Source organism: Dreissena polymorpha, chromosome 16 (genome assembly GCF_020536995.1).
Source record: "Dreissena polymorpha isolate Duluth1 chromosome 16, UMN_Dpol_1.0, whole genome shotgun sequence".
Lineage (NCBI taxonomy): Eukaryota > Metazoa > Mollusca > Bivalvia > Myida > Dreissenidae > Dreissena > Dreissena polymorpha.
In genome coordinates, this window is record NC_068370.1 from 44,860,762 (window position 1) to 44,876,386 (window position 15,625).

A 15,625-nucleotide genomic window follows, 5' to 3' on the forward strand; every position below is an offset into this window, starting at 1 on the left:
CATTTGTCATTTGTCGTAATTATTATTTTCTTATTTGTACCAAAAATGCATCAAAAAGCGGATGTCATAAGACACGTCGATGTGATGAGGCGAAATGGCAGCTTGGATACAAATTATATTATGTTGAGATGCTTTGGGAAAATTAAAATTAAATTGGAAGGAGGCCTATCATTGGCGTATGTTGAGGTGAACGAACTGCATATATCTTTCATCTACAACTCACTATTCACTTCTTCGCAACTTATTGGTTTCTGTTTACGCGTATAAACAGACATTAACGATAAATATCCCAAACAATGTTACAACAACTATTTTTTAATTTAGGCAAATGAGCCAACTTTCAAATTTAAACATTTTATCGCTTTATGTTTAGAAACGATCGAAGTCGAACTTGTCATATAACAATGTGTTTTGCAATATTTTGTGAAGCAATATAATCCTTTCTTACTTTGTTTTTTATTCGCCACTGGAGTGTACAATACCGTTTGAATAAGGTTTATCATGTATCATTAACCTTTACATTTATGAGTATATTACCGTTTGATGGATGAATACATTTAATTATTTGTACAGTTGTTGATTTATGAGATTGCACATATATTTCCCAGAATGTACTGAGAGGTGTCAGCTGCACGATGCGGCTTTGTGTCAGCATAGAGACACAATATAGATGACGGAGCAGTTATAGAGTACTGTTTTTATTGGGAAACATAATACCTTGTTTGACGGAAAACAGCAAGAATAATGTTCTACTGTTCATATCCGATGATTTACGAACGCAGCTGGGAGCATATGAAGGTCCGGACTCACCTGGAGGAACTGTTCATAAGATGTACACACCAAATCTTGATGCCCTGGCGACGCAGAGTCTTCTTCTAAAGCGCGCATATATCCAGATTACATCATGTTTACCTAGTAGATCGCCCATGTTGACAAGTCGTCGACCCCATAACACACGCCTTTTTAACAATGGCCCAAATGTCCGGAAAGTTGGTGGAAATTGTACAACTCTTCCGCAGTATTTCAAACAACATGGTTATACCACTGTTGGACTTGGAAAAGTCTTCCTCACTAGAGAAACATGAAACGTGGTCGGAACCTTTCTTTCGCGGAACTAAAACATTTGAGGATAAGAAACACAGTTGGAATGCAATCACAGATCAACTCGTTAAGAAGCAACGACATTTAATTGACCAACAACTCGCTGACTGCACGGTCAAAACATTGAGGACTTTGGCACCACAGGCTGTGGCTGGTACTCAGTCGTTTTTCATTGCCACAGGCTTCTACAAGCCCCATTTTCCTTTTGTGTTCCCGGAGTCCTTTCTGGGGCATTGCCGTGATGTTGAACTACCATCCAATTCATATGCGCCGCGAGAAATGCCTACAATCGTCTGGAGTCCATATATGGAACTGAACTCGTACGCAGATATCAGAAAACTTCGTGTGAGTAGTGCCATGAACGCGCCCTTTCTTGATGAAGTGGCTATAGATTTAAGGCGGGCTTACTACGCTACTGTGTCGTACACCGATTCGCTTGTTGGTCAAGTATTTGCGGAATGACTGACCCTTGGACTATACAACAACACAGTCGTCGCATTCTGTGGTGATCACGGATGGCAACTTGGCGAACATGGTCGATGGGGTAAACATGTAATCGGACTTAAATAACATTTTACTGTATTGCCATACCAACATACGCTTCATTGTTAATTGTCATGTCTTTTTTTATCTTTAAATAAATTTATTTGTTATACACGTTCTTCAATGGATAATCAGAGTCAAGCACACACGTAGGTATTACCCGATTTCTTGATTTCTGGAGTTGATCCTGACATATTTATAAATTGCTTCGTGAAAAGTGTGAGGGTTTGTCTGATTTTTAATGTTATAGCTCAAGAGTTTTTGTCTTTTCGTTCGTTTTAATTTGCATTAACAACATTATTTACGTGTTATTAAAGCGAGATTACACGATTTTTTATATGTGTTAAATTGAAATATATTGATAAAATATGTTTCAATAACACAAAATCGGCTAGAAAAATTAAACATTGAAGACGAATTTCACAAAATGCAGCAAAGACAAATTAGCGCCCCGAGCCGATTCTGACGAAGATATTTCGTACATATTTTCCTACAATAACCGAAGCATTCGTCTTTTTAGTTAGTGTTCGTGTGTCGTATAAATAGATATCGTTGCAGGAATTCAAAATGAACCGTACAATGTAATTTAGATTCACATCGTACATGCATGATTTACATGCTGGCAAATTCGACTGTACAAACATTTTCGATTTCAGAATTAAATATCTGGCTTATTTCGCATTTTGCAACACATGTTCTTCTTAACTTGTATTTTAATTTATATTGAAATATATGTTAAATCAGTTTTTTACACATTATATATAAATTAATAAATATTTGACAAAATCGTATAATCTCGCTTTAATAATATTATTTCAGAATCTGTTCGAAGAATCTGTTCACATCCCATTAATAATTAGAGTACCCGGAATTACGGATACTGGCGTTTCTTCCCGTCAAATTACAGAGTTTGTTGACCTGTTTCCGACACTCGTCGAGGCTGCTGGTCTTCCACGACTTCCGGAATGCCCTGAGGACTCAAGGAACGTCACCACGTGTACAGATGGCAAGAGCCTCCTACCACTTATTAGAAATCCAAATATACCTATCAGGGCGGCAACTTTCTCTCAGTTCCGTCGCTGTAGTGACGTCATGGGATACAGTATGCGCACGGACAGATATAGATGCACTGCATGGGTTTAAGTTCCGTGGAACACCGCAGTGGAATAGTCTCCATGGTTCGAAATTATACGATCATGAGGTAGATATCAGAGAGAACATCAACCAGGCCGATGTCCCGGAGTACGCAGTCGTTCGAGTACTCAACTCCGGTCGGCTATGCCAAAGGATTACATGTTTGATGACATTGTTATCTGTATAACCATTTAGTCGTAATAAACTGGTTGAGTTTCTTTTTCTAGATAGTATGTATACTAAGACGACTTACACCAGATTGCAAACTTTCGACATCAGGTTTCGATTTTGTCGTGTACTGATTGCAACGGGTTAGTCTTAATTACCTGGTTTAGTTAAAATTCACTGTCAAACGTCTCAATGCCTGGCTGTATATTAAGACAACTAACACCAGTTAAAACAAGTATATTACTGTTATAACGATTTGAGAATTATAAATTGTCAAGTGTATGAACACGCTCCCTTATGATGCATTTAGGTAAATCGAGTAAGTTCACCGTACCGAGAGCATAGTAAATAATATATTATATCCGCACAGATAGCTTTTGATTATAAGCATTAAATAATTTATCTCTTTAAAAATTAGCAAAAACAACGCAATTGTATCATATGAACTGATGTAATTAAAGCTTGAATTGTATTATTTTCGGTTGACAGAGACTTTAAACATACGGTTTAGTTATTACATGCATATTCAAAAATGACCTTGAAATTGTAAAGTTTTTGGTCAAGATTATTACCATTAAGTAAATAATGTGGCTTCAACAGCGGTAAGATTTTACCTGCTAAGCTAGTGTTTTTATGTCCGTGACTCATATTTAAATATTGTCGACTATAATTGTCTAAGATTATCCTGTTGACAAAGTTGTTGGACGATTCTAATCAGATTTAAACGTTGCATAGGTATTTTCAAAAACTAAGAAATGTTTGAAACAAGCTTTTTATCAGCACGTCGCAATGGAATTACCCTATAACACGTCATAATCGTCCGCACACCAACTTAGTGGCATGCACTTTTGCAAGGGCTTTTTTGCAATGTTTAACTAATTGGTGAAATTGATAGATGTAAACAATCCTTTCACAGTTGACAGAACGCTGTTGTTATAATAATAACGAGTCTGCATAATTGGTTAGAGATACCTAATAAAGAATCAACACCAACATCCTACTAGATTCTTGTTGACATTTCGTAATTTCTTGATTAAACTTGGGAAAACCGGAAGTCCTGATACATTATACATGCTATTCAGTTTGATCATAAGCCTTCATGGGTTAGTTAAACTTCCGTGTAAGTAATTAGCAAGTTGAAGGTACATGTATATAAGTTATCAATTAAAAAACAACTCCTTTTGTGCACGTTATTGATATACTGGTTTCTAGTCTCAAATTGTTTGGATTTACTGCTCGGCAGCCTCTACGCAATTGTAAACCGTTGTTTATGTTTTAGGTAAATAATTTGAATTGCAACACAGAAATTTGTAAAAATGCTGTTGCGTTTTCTTTTCGACATTATGACATATTTTTCCATCCATGTATATTATTCAGTGGAAAGTAGCTCGGAAAGGTTAAACATGACAACACACATTGAAAACTTCATATAAAACACAAAAAACAACACTTTATTTATTAGAGTTATTATTATGTTTTTTTTTGTCGGAGTGAATAGTAACATCAGCTTTCTCCCGAAACTTGTAAACAACAGTCGTTTGCGCCGAAATATCATAGTAATAACTAAAGAATACACGTGTACACAAACATCTATCCTTAATTAAAATTGTAAATATAATATGAATTTAAAGTAGATAATCAATTAAAGTATGTATACATTTATTGCATTTTGATTAAGATAAAAAAAAATATAGTGACCTCGATTCATTTTTTAGTTTGATATACATACTGTATGACTATGTTTTACACATGGTACACATATCCAGAGCTAGACCCTAACATAAAACATGTTTAATTTCTTATCGGAGTTCTCGGACCCTCCTACAAGTGCGATATGTATGGCCGACAAGTTAATTGTTCTTATTTTTACAAATGGTCGTACGTTTTTCTCCTACCTGGTTATAAGTGTTGAAGGGAATTCGTTCTATACAAAATCTGAACAATGGATTTTCTGACCAGTTCCATACTGATAGGCGTAATGGAATTCTATTAGCTAAATGGTATTGATATATCTAGAATATGAGACCTGTTCCTACTGAAGTTACGCTTTGGTAGTTCCGAACAAAGTTATTAGGCTTTACTAGCTAAGGATATAATGGTATGTCATTTACTCATAAGTAACTAATCAAATGATATATTAAACTGTAGCATGGGACCGAGAACAGACACACCACAAACGGTTTAACCTTGAAAGGCTTGATTTCGATTTTGAAAATGTTCCTATTAGGAATATATTGTTTCTCTTATGTTGAGCTATTTGCATTTTACTTGTTGTTTAGGGTCATGTTTCTTTCGTTTACTTTGTTTGCTGCGTCTACAGCTGTGCCTCTGTATATAGCGTATGATGGCCACCTTCTCTGAATAGACCAATTAGGTAAGTCGCAGATTACACCAACTGCAGTATTTGTATCTGTCATTAAACGACATATTTTTGTTATCATACTATCCAGACATGATGTACGAATATATGTATAGGAAACAGATACATATTTAATACTCGCCGAATAATCGTGTCGATTTCAAGAAACACGATAAGTTATCAATCAGAAATGCACTAATTGGAGAAAGTCGTTTCCTCATTTGGCAGTTTATTAAATCATTTCTGAAATAATACTTTATTTGGAATTAATTGTCATCATCCAGTCAGTACTAAAATGGAAGCTCATGTACAGAGCGATTATTTTCTTACATTGGGCTATTATGTGTGATATTAAAATTGCTTTTTATTCACAATACCAATTCAAACCTCTTGAAGCAATCTTGAGATACACACGAAAACTGCCAAGAACTCTTAATCTTGAATGAGTGGAATAAAATAGATTGGCATTTTTATTAAATAGTGACATATCATTTCCGTACTAGGAGCGCTAAATCAAGGTCGGATATTTATGTTTAAATACGAGCTAGGATGGTGCATATGTGTGATGAAACTTTCTCAGAAAGTAACCTAATGTAATGAACTTTTTTCATTCATATTATCATAACATTTCAAAACATATAGAATTGGTGCATGGGTAATTCTTTTAAATGTTTTGTTATAAACCAAATACGTTTGTGGTATCGAAATTGGGTGAAACATGTTTACTTTCGTTAAATATAGGTTTGTATTTGTTTGTAAAGTATTTAACTGTGAAAACTTTTTGGTTGTGCCCAGTTATACGTCTAAGTGTACATTAAATATATTTTGTTGAAATCGGCTGTTGTTAGAAATAAATTTAAGTTTCAAGCGAATGTTTTATGGAAAAGATTTACATTGGAAACAGGAGTTTTCCTAACATTGACATATTTTGTAATTATGCCCTATTATTTCAAGTGAATTTAAGAGTATTAAAAATAGGGACGATATAGTTTAGAATATTTTTCTTAAAAGCCAAACAAGTGAATGTTGTTGTTTTTTTTTTTAATTTCAATCTGACCGGTTTATCATAAAAAACAATATGATTCATAGCAGTACATGTTACTATGACACGTACTATTGGTACATTGAAACAATCAATATTGAATGAAATAATATGCTTTACCTCTTAATTATCATGACTCTGCCTCTGTGTCCCCCACCCCGGTCACTTCCAGACCAATGTCTCGAGGGTACATATTAAAGCCACAAACAAACAATTGAGATGTGCATCTTTATACAAAATTACTTGACTTGTCAAACCCAGATTGTGCACAGCGTTCAGTTATCCACCATCGTGTTTACTGGAAACCCCTCCGAATAACTTAGGTAAACAGTTCGAGATAAAAAGAGGAGACATCAATGTGTCGCTATAAGTTATTCACTCAAGGACACTTTTCCACCTTACAGTTTCGACAGTTTTACTTTTTAAATAATCTTAATCAATGAATACATTGTGTTAACTAAACAAACGTCTGCATTTTCCAGTGTGTGAGTTGCCTGGTTAATTTTGCCTACCGCGTTAAAAATAATTAAAAATATGCCCATAAACATAGGAATACATATCAAGTTATATGTCTTTGATATGTTTTTCTCTGCACTGGTCCAAAATCGTGACGAGCTTAGTCGTTATGCATATTTGTAAAGCAAGAAGCATTACAACCGATTACGTTCCAGTCAATGTTATATAGAGAATAATAGGTTAGTGTTGATTATAGATCAGGTTTATCATGCGAGGCTTAGAAAACAAAAAGCACGAGCCTTGGCGAGTGCTTTTTCGTTTTCGTGCCGAGCATGATAAACCTGATCTATAATCAACACTAACCTATTATTCTATTTATCCCACTTTTTATTCAGTAAACTATTTTTATTTAAACAAAATAAGTTTTCATGAGTGTTTGTCGTACTTTGATAATGACTGTAGTGTAACCAAGGTCAGTGTATTACTCCGCGTTCCAAAAATAACCGCTGATCAAATAATCATTTTTTTTTTTAATCAGAATATCGTTCTGTAACAAAGTGTCGAGCGTTATTTATTACAATTTTAATCATATTGAATTGCAAATCTTTAAGTTTTATGATATCAATATGGCATTAAGTTGTTATATACAAGGAACTACATTTGTTTACAACGTAGCCTAACACCACACACAATTCACTTTCGATATCAAACTATCGAGTCGATCACGAGGTGCACAATATTTCCTTCTTTGTTATAATATGTGGTTATTTCGTGACAAAATAACAAAGATTACTTGGATTTAAGCTAATTTTATACATTAACATTTTGAATGTTGAAAGTGGCACCAAAGAATTGTGAGGCAAAGCTGTTCGAACTAGAGAAAGACACTTGCAAGTGAAGTGACTGGGTGGGGCGAACATCAAGATCAACTTGTTCGACGGTAGGCATCGGTTGTCTAGGCTGCATTTCGGCCATAGTTTCAGTGCGTGAAGGTGAACAAGAGGAATCTGTTGGATTGTTACATTTACTGGACTGAGCAAGAATGAACACTTTTGCTGCTGTTCAACAGATATGTTGGAATAATTGGTTATGGACTGGACATTTTTGTGCCCTGTTATGGCCATGGTTTCAGTGGGTGGAATGTTTGCATTTCGAAGTTTTTGGACCAGGAATTTGCGAACTGAGTGGTTCGTTATTCTCTTGTGCTTGAGAAAGCCGGCGTCTTTTGCCATGGCCTTCAGCATCTGACCTAACTTGTTGACACCCAATTGTTGACGCAAGAATCACCGGGATGCAGTGTCATTTGTGCGTATTGCCAGGTAGAAAAGATGCTTTAAAGAAAAATCAGATGGACGCATATCCAAGTACATCTTGTAAATGAACACAGGATTTCTTGGTCCAGACGATTGTTTTCTACGGTCAAAGGGGAGCAACTCGAACTGACTTCTTCAAAGGGGAGCAACAACAACAGAACCTATTTGCATAGTGTTAAATTTACCTAATACTAGGTTTTAATGACAATAAATGACAAAAAACTCGTTTTTTGCTACTTTCTTTTGTTTTAAGGTCATTAAGATTGACAAACATTTGAGATTGTTTTTATTATTGATGCACTTGGCAAATACAGGCGACGAGGTGCGTGGGAAAAAGTAGTCCCGGTTCGGCAGTTGATGACGTCATTTCGTGCCATTGATTATAGCCTTGCCGTTGATTATAGATGAAATTTAATCAACGGGGCTTTAATCAACCGATTTCGCTGTAAAAGTGGGATAAATATTTTTATCCACAACCAACATAACGCTTGCATGTTGATTTTATAACCTCCTTACAACCCATCAATGAGAAAAACGTATGGTCATAAAACGTCTAAAATGTAAGTTTTATAAAAAGAATTATCAACAGAAATGAATAAAAATAAAACTAGTTTGATATCCGTTAAATGTCGTGAAATATGATTTCAGCTGCGAAAAAAAGTTATTTTTTCACTTTATTACGAACAACTATTTCTGTGTATTACCCCGAAAGCGAAACAAATATCATCTACATTTCAGAACGTTCCCAAGAATGTTTGCTTAGCCAAAGATAATTGAAGAGTTAATGTAGACATATGAAACTACGAACCGGCCCTGTGCTTTAATGCTATAAACGACGCCAGTATTATTTTCATAAACAAAAACTGCAAGTGTTTTTTCAGTCACCATATGACTTGTGTGACTAGTGAAATTTTATTAAAATTTATAACACATGAATTGATGTAATCTCAAGGCAGTGATCTGTTGTCAATTTATTATTTTACAATGATCCAGTTAGACCATTCGGTAGAATGTGTATTGCTTTTATTAATTTCGAAACTCCGTACACAAACGTAACCGATTGTCATATTGCTCGCGAAGTTTGCAAGTCAAGTATATATATGGGAAAATGATGGCATTATTACAAATTTGGCCATTACATTTATCATCAAAAAGGGGTTTTACCAAACGTTTAACAACATTATCGATGATTTTTCCCATGAGATTGCATTAACATATAATAATGGTGACAGACTGCATACATGATAAAAAATATACAGTGGAGAACACAAAAAGCAGTAAATATATTGATTACGTTCATGATATAATGATATTAGAAATATCAATAACACAAATTATAATAAAATAATAATAAAAAAATATTAATAGTATTTTTATTAGCATTATTATCATCAAATTATTATATGAAGCAATAACATATATGTCCAATATGTTTTGCGATTCGTCTGGTGAATCATTGTTTGAAGAGTTTTAAAACGCTGTATTACAGATAAAACTTATTTTCAGAGTGAGGACAATACTTGTCATTAGTGTAAATCGTTTTCTTTTTGATTGTTCACGTCATATCACAAAACAGTTTTACTGTGTGCTTGCATTCTCATATGCTGTTACGGATTTTCATGTAACATTAAATATCAAGGCGGGCAAACGCCCTTTTTGATTGCGGCTACAAAATACAATTTAAAATAATTGTAAAAAATTACGGTGAAATTGCACTCACTTAAATTGATCTTTAGATATGTAACTGTATTGTTTGAAGTCGATGCACATTTATAATTTTGATAGGATTAAGAAGCCGATCAATCTGCAGCTGTGATTGTATAAATAGCAAAAGCCCAGAGCGAGTTTATGACGTGTGCAGATGGCAAAGTTCAAAAGGATAGCGTTGTAAACATTTCTTTCATGTAATTTCAGTATTTACTTGTCCTACAGCTCGGGTAAATCAGATTAATTGCATGCTAGTAACAAAATTCATTTGTGTATATTATAGAAGAGACAATGTAGAGCTATTAAAAATTTCTAAAGTGAATGAAGCATATATAACTTCTGATCTAAAATTAAAAATTAAAACAAAATCGAAATAGTGTGTATGCTTAAACACAACAAATATTGTTAAATCTACTGTCATAAATATGCCAATATTAGAAGTTTGATTATTGAAAAATTTTTTTTTGTTAATTAACAAAATTACATAAATACATGTCAAATCAGTCTTTATTTTGAATGATATCCGGTACAAATGCCCCACATAAGCTATGTTGTACTTAGGTGCTTCTGTACGAGAAAAGTACCGTGAGGCAAACTACACACGTATTGTGATATTTTTTTATCAGGGTTTGGTGTTTATATGTCATTAAAGAGTTTACGAGCATGACATACAATAGCAAAATATACACTCAAATACTGATACTTATCAAATATAATATCATCGTTTATTTTAAAAATCTGTCAAATCTACAAAGGCCGGACAGGTAATATAACGTGCTTCATTATTTGCTCGATAACATTATGTTACTGGAAAGGCAAATATCAACAGGTAATTGGACAGACAAAAATCTAAAGAAATAAATCAAAATATACAGAACTATACCGGATTCTAGGGAAATCTGCCTAAATATGCAAAAACCTACAAAAACAGTTATTTTATCGTATGTGGGATAAAATGTATCATTTAATAAAATAAACAGCAAAGCCTCATTGTTCAATATTTTGTTGTCTTTCAAATGATCGTTATACCGGTATGTGCCAATAGCGGATCCAAGGGGGGGGGGGGGGAACGCGGCGTACGCCCTCCCCCCTAAAATCGCGAAAGTAAAGTCAATTCATTTGATGTTTCATACTTAACTAGATCTAAATCACCTATTTTAACTCATTTTCTTCTGTTTCGTAAACAAGATTTCCCACTACTCACAGACATTCGCTAAATTTTTCATTTTGAGACTCTCTTTATACATATACGTATCTGTATTACGTATAACTTATTCACTTTTTTGGCATTAAAAGAAGGTACTTTGATGAAAGTACATAAGGCGTGACATGCTCGAGATGAGGTTGTCAAAGCCTTCAAAATCACTAAAATCATGGAGCTTCCGGGGATCTTCGCCCCACTGGACCCCCTAGCAAGTATTTGCCATGCACCCAACTGGGGCCCTAGCGGCCGTCTGGACCCCAAGCAAATCTTTCAATATCCCCCCCCCCCAACCAGAAATCCTGGGTCCGCCCGTGTGTGCTGTGTGTAAAGTCTTATTGCAAATTCAAAATGTGATTTTATAATTATTTTGTTCATAAGGACTAATTTAAAAAACAGTATTGAGACTTGTTAACAGATATGCATGTCTTTGTAATATGTTAGGTAATTATTTGTTAAACAAAACTGTAATATTTATAATAGTTTTAATTAGTTACAATAACGCGATAACAAGCAAATGAACAAATATTCCAGACTTGTTTTAAACCTGGGACATCTAGAAGCAAAAGGTAAAACTTTCCGTTTTTGTTGAGGTTCTTAAATTTTCAAATAATTAAACATTGAATTGCATCTTTTCAAAACATGTTTTTTTTTCAAAACAAACTTGTTTCATGACAGCAACAGCCAGATCGTATATTTCAGCCACGAATACTTGAAGTATAATTACACAGTAACATACAAACAAAAACGACATTTAGCTGTACGGCTAAGAATCTTGAATGTAAGAAAAAATATGGTTTGCGTATGGAAAATCATATATCAACCTTTGTAAAATAAAAACAATCGCTTGTTTTGTTGTAATTAATAACTAAGAAAATTCATGTACAATGTATTACCAACGTATTGTATTTTTCTACCACCCGAATTGCTTATAGTGCTTAACATATTATTTTCAAAGGTTCAGGGTAAAAATCCTTTAAAAGGTGTATTTTGTTATGTTCGCCTTGTGCTATTATATGAATTTAAGACTACTCCATATCATGTATATCGATTTATTAAACACATTTTTGACTTGTGTTTCAATACTTTGAAATTATCAGAACAAGTGCATGTATTTAAGTTTATTTTTCAAATGAAGATCTTATCAATATATCATGAACAAAAAGTAGTGCAATTCGGGAGCTCATTTTGCAAAGTACATTATGAATACCGATGGAATGGCCATTTAAAAAACCAGAACATAACATAAAGGCATTAAAGGGATCAAAATCATACCTGGTTATTATTCTTTACAGAATAGTTTAGTTACAAAACTCATTTTTCCAAATTCTTGCAAATGACTAATATAACTACCATGTCTCGATGGTTAGGCATAACATATACATCAACGTATTTATTGCAACTGTACTTCTCAACATGAGAATTATCATAATACATGGTTGGAAAAATATGGCGAATATATGATTTAAAAAAAGGACTTAATTAAATGCAATGCGTTTTCAATGACTAAATTATTCAGCTAAGAAATAACACTCTAGTGTTAATCTGCATACCGACATACGGGCTTCCATTGTGAACATCAATATAGGACAATGTATGACAATGTATGACAAGAGCTGTGAGGTTAGAATCTGCTATAACAAAGCAGGATTAGAAGGGGGTTTGTTCTCATAAAATTTATTGTGTAAATATAATACTGTTAGTTGACTTTAAAATATATCATTCCAATTATATTTTAACAGTTATATGCAACACGCCCTTAACCACTACTTCATATTATCAAATACAAAGCCCAACATATCAGGACTTCCGGTTTGTGCATATATAAAGTTTAAGGCAAAATAAGTAGTATCCCCAATATAAGTTCATACTTTCGATATTAAAATATCACTTCTCTGTCTTTTTACGGTATTTTGTAATCGAGTGAATGATATTTTCCGCATATGACGATCGCTTATAATTTGGGTATCGGGGAAAGTGTCAGATAAAGGGGACGGCCCTTTGACAGGAAACCATTGATCTTAAATTGTCAGCAGAAAACAAAAATCAAATACCCTTTATCGTTGTCACAATATCAAATGTGAAGTCAACTTTATATATTATAGTTGAGGGTTTTAAGATTACAACATCCATGTACTAGAACCAGTGTATTTCCACTCGATCACAGATCCGCGACAAGGCATGTTTCAACTATTTATATGCAATACTTATTTAGCAACGATCGTGAATAATGAGTGGTATCCCTTACACAGGTTTCATACTGTTTTAGCGTATTTAGCAATAGTGAGTGCTCTCACCTCGACGGATATCCAGAAAACATTTTTCACACTTTCAAGACTAATTATAATACCGACATGACGAAAGATAGTCGGCCCGTCAGACAAACGGGGCGTGAATTCAGAGAGGCTGGTATTGAAATACTTGATCGCCGCATTTACTGTCGGGAATTTTTGCTTATAAAAAAGATTGTACATTCTGGCACTTTTCAACGTTGTGTTTCCTGTGATTTCTAGACGTTATCATGTTCGTGATCATGTGTAACGCCCATAAGTGCATAATAGTGTATGATTTGGGAATTCTGAGAAAACTTTTGAAAAAATAAACGAAGACGAAGTGAAAGTTTATGCAAATGAGCATCATCCCTTGTTGAGATCGGATGAGATGCTATTATATTGTGTGAGTGTGTATGCAAAACAGTTTGAGCAATTCATGTTATTAATGTAAATATTTATCACTTCTGTTGTGTTCTTATGAAGATGGTATTCCAGATTATTTTTATACGAGGAACGTTGCCTACATTTAAATAAATCAGGAGCACCGCATAGCGGGTACCAACGCTCGGCTGTGGGTGCATTTTTGAATAAATGAAAGCTTGTCAGAAGAAAAGAGCCTATGATAAAGTTTTATATTAGAGGTCACAGTGACCTTGACCTTTGACCTAGTGACCCAAAAATGGTTGTGGCATGTAGAACTCTTAAAGGTGCAGCTACATATGAAGTTCCAAAATTGTAGGTGGAAGCACTTTGATTTTAGAGACAATATGTTATGGTTTTAGCAAGACGCGGACGGCGGTCGACGAGCTGGCTATGACAATACCTCGGGGTTTTCTCCGAAAACAGCCGAGCTTAAAGTCATGATAGAATCATTAATTTGAAAGTGAATGTAACACTTAAAAACGTTTTATCTTTGTGTTCAAATTAAACAATCACACTTTGTGATTTTGAGTATATTGTTTTCTTAATGTAGCTTGCTTTTAATTTCTGATCTCCTGTTCAATAAGGCGATTCAATCAGAAAACGTATTACAATTTGTGCTGAACAAAGTAATGCTTAACCAAAACCGTATTAAATCAAGATATACGCACTTATAAAAGGAATTCAATCGTTGCGTTCATGCAATAATTGATGCAGCGCTAGGTTGGAATTGTCGGCTATTTTAACCATTCAGGTTTACAATCGCATTTAAGCGAAACAAATTAAATTGCATGCTTGATACAATTTTTAAACATTGGGCTTTTGTGTATTAGGCTTGATATAGTGAGCTGTTTATTCATTAAATATTCAAACCGTTTTTCCTAAAGCGCAGCAACAATAAAAATAAAAAACAAGTACATATACATAAAAATACAAACAACATGTTTTGTGCACATATTCCAGATATTTTCTAATCAAGTGAAAGGCTATTGCCAGGTGATTCATCGTCATCAGCAGTCTGCCCACAGAGATCCCCCGCCAGTGAGTATGTTGTGGGCTGCTGTGAGTGGCTCATACATGGTGCGGAACGTCAACTCTGTCACAGTTTCCATGCAGTTTTTCTTCTGACAGACTGGACGGACATCTTCCTATAGCATGATCTGAATAACAGTCTTGCACCGTGAGTCGTGCGTAGCAACGTGTCCAAAGCAAGGCGACCTCGGTCAAGATGTTCACGTAAGCAATTGCAATATTGATAATCTGGTGATGATAAATTGTTTCTGATGCTGCACAAATTATGGTGGCGATGGTGATGGCGAACATATCAGGATAATGAATTTGATAATTATCAAAATAATCATGTTGATCATATTGAGCTAAGATAATAATGGTAATGACATAGACTATGATAATAATTATAGAACTGCCGAAATGAGTATTTATTAGGCAAACCCAAAGTGCATTTCGTTTCACTTTGTAAATGCAATACTTCGAAGGACTGTGGTCGCTCTTCGGTGTTGAAGACATAAGTTAGGTTTACATCAAAGTGCAGTTTAACAAAGCCCTGCATTTAAACAATTTGTTAAGTTATGAAAACTTCATGAGTTTGTTACATACTTCCAGAATGTATGAAGTTCACACATATTTTTTTTTATTTCTTCATGTTAGGCTTTTTAATTATACTTATTATTTCTTTATTGAAACAAACATCACCATATTATCAACTGAAGCTCTGCACCATCAACGGAAACATTAATACATCGTGCATCATCACAAATAAAAAAGTCAAGTGCATTTTTAATAATCCATATACAATTATTGTATCACTATTTATTGTGTACGATACCTTTTTAATCGTCGAATAAAGTTCTTCTAAACTGTGTAAAATACAGCAACTTTTTACTGTAA

General features: G+C 34.2%; 1 protein-coding gene across 1 annotated transcript; it reads left to right on the forward strand.

The window, feature by feature from the left end:
- Positions 1 to 830: 830 nt before the first annotated feature.
- Positions 831 to 14,871, forward strand: LOC127861799 (iduronate 2-sulfatase-like). The gene is made up of 4 exons (XM_052400477.1): positions 831 to 1,061; positions 1,246 to 1,539; positions 2,464 to 2,746; positions 14,714 to 14,871. Exons 1-4 carry the CDS (start codon positions 831 to 833, stop codon positions 14,869 to 14,871), a joined length of 966 nt encoding a protein of 321 aa, XP_052256437.1.
- Positions 14,872 to 15,625: the final 754 nt, after the last annotated feature.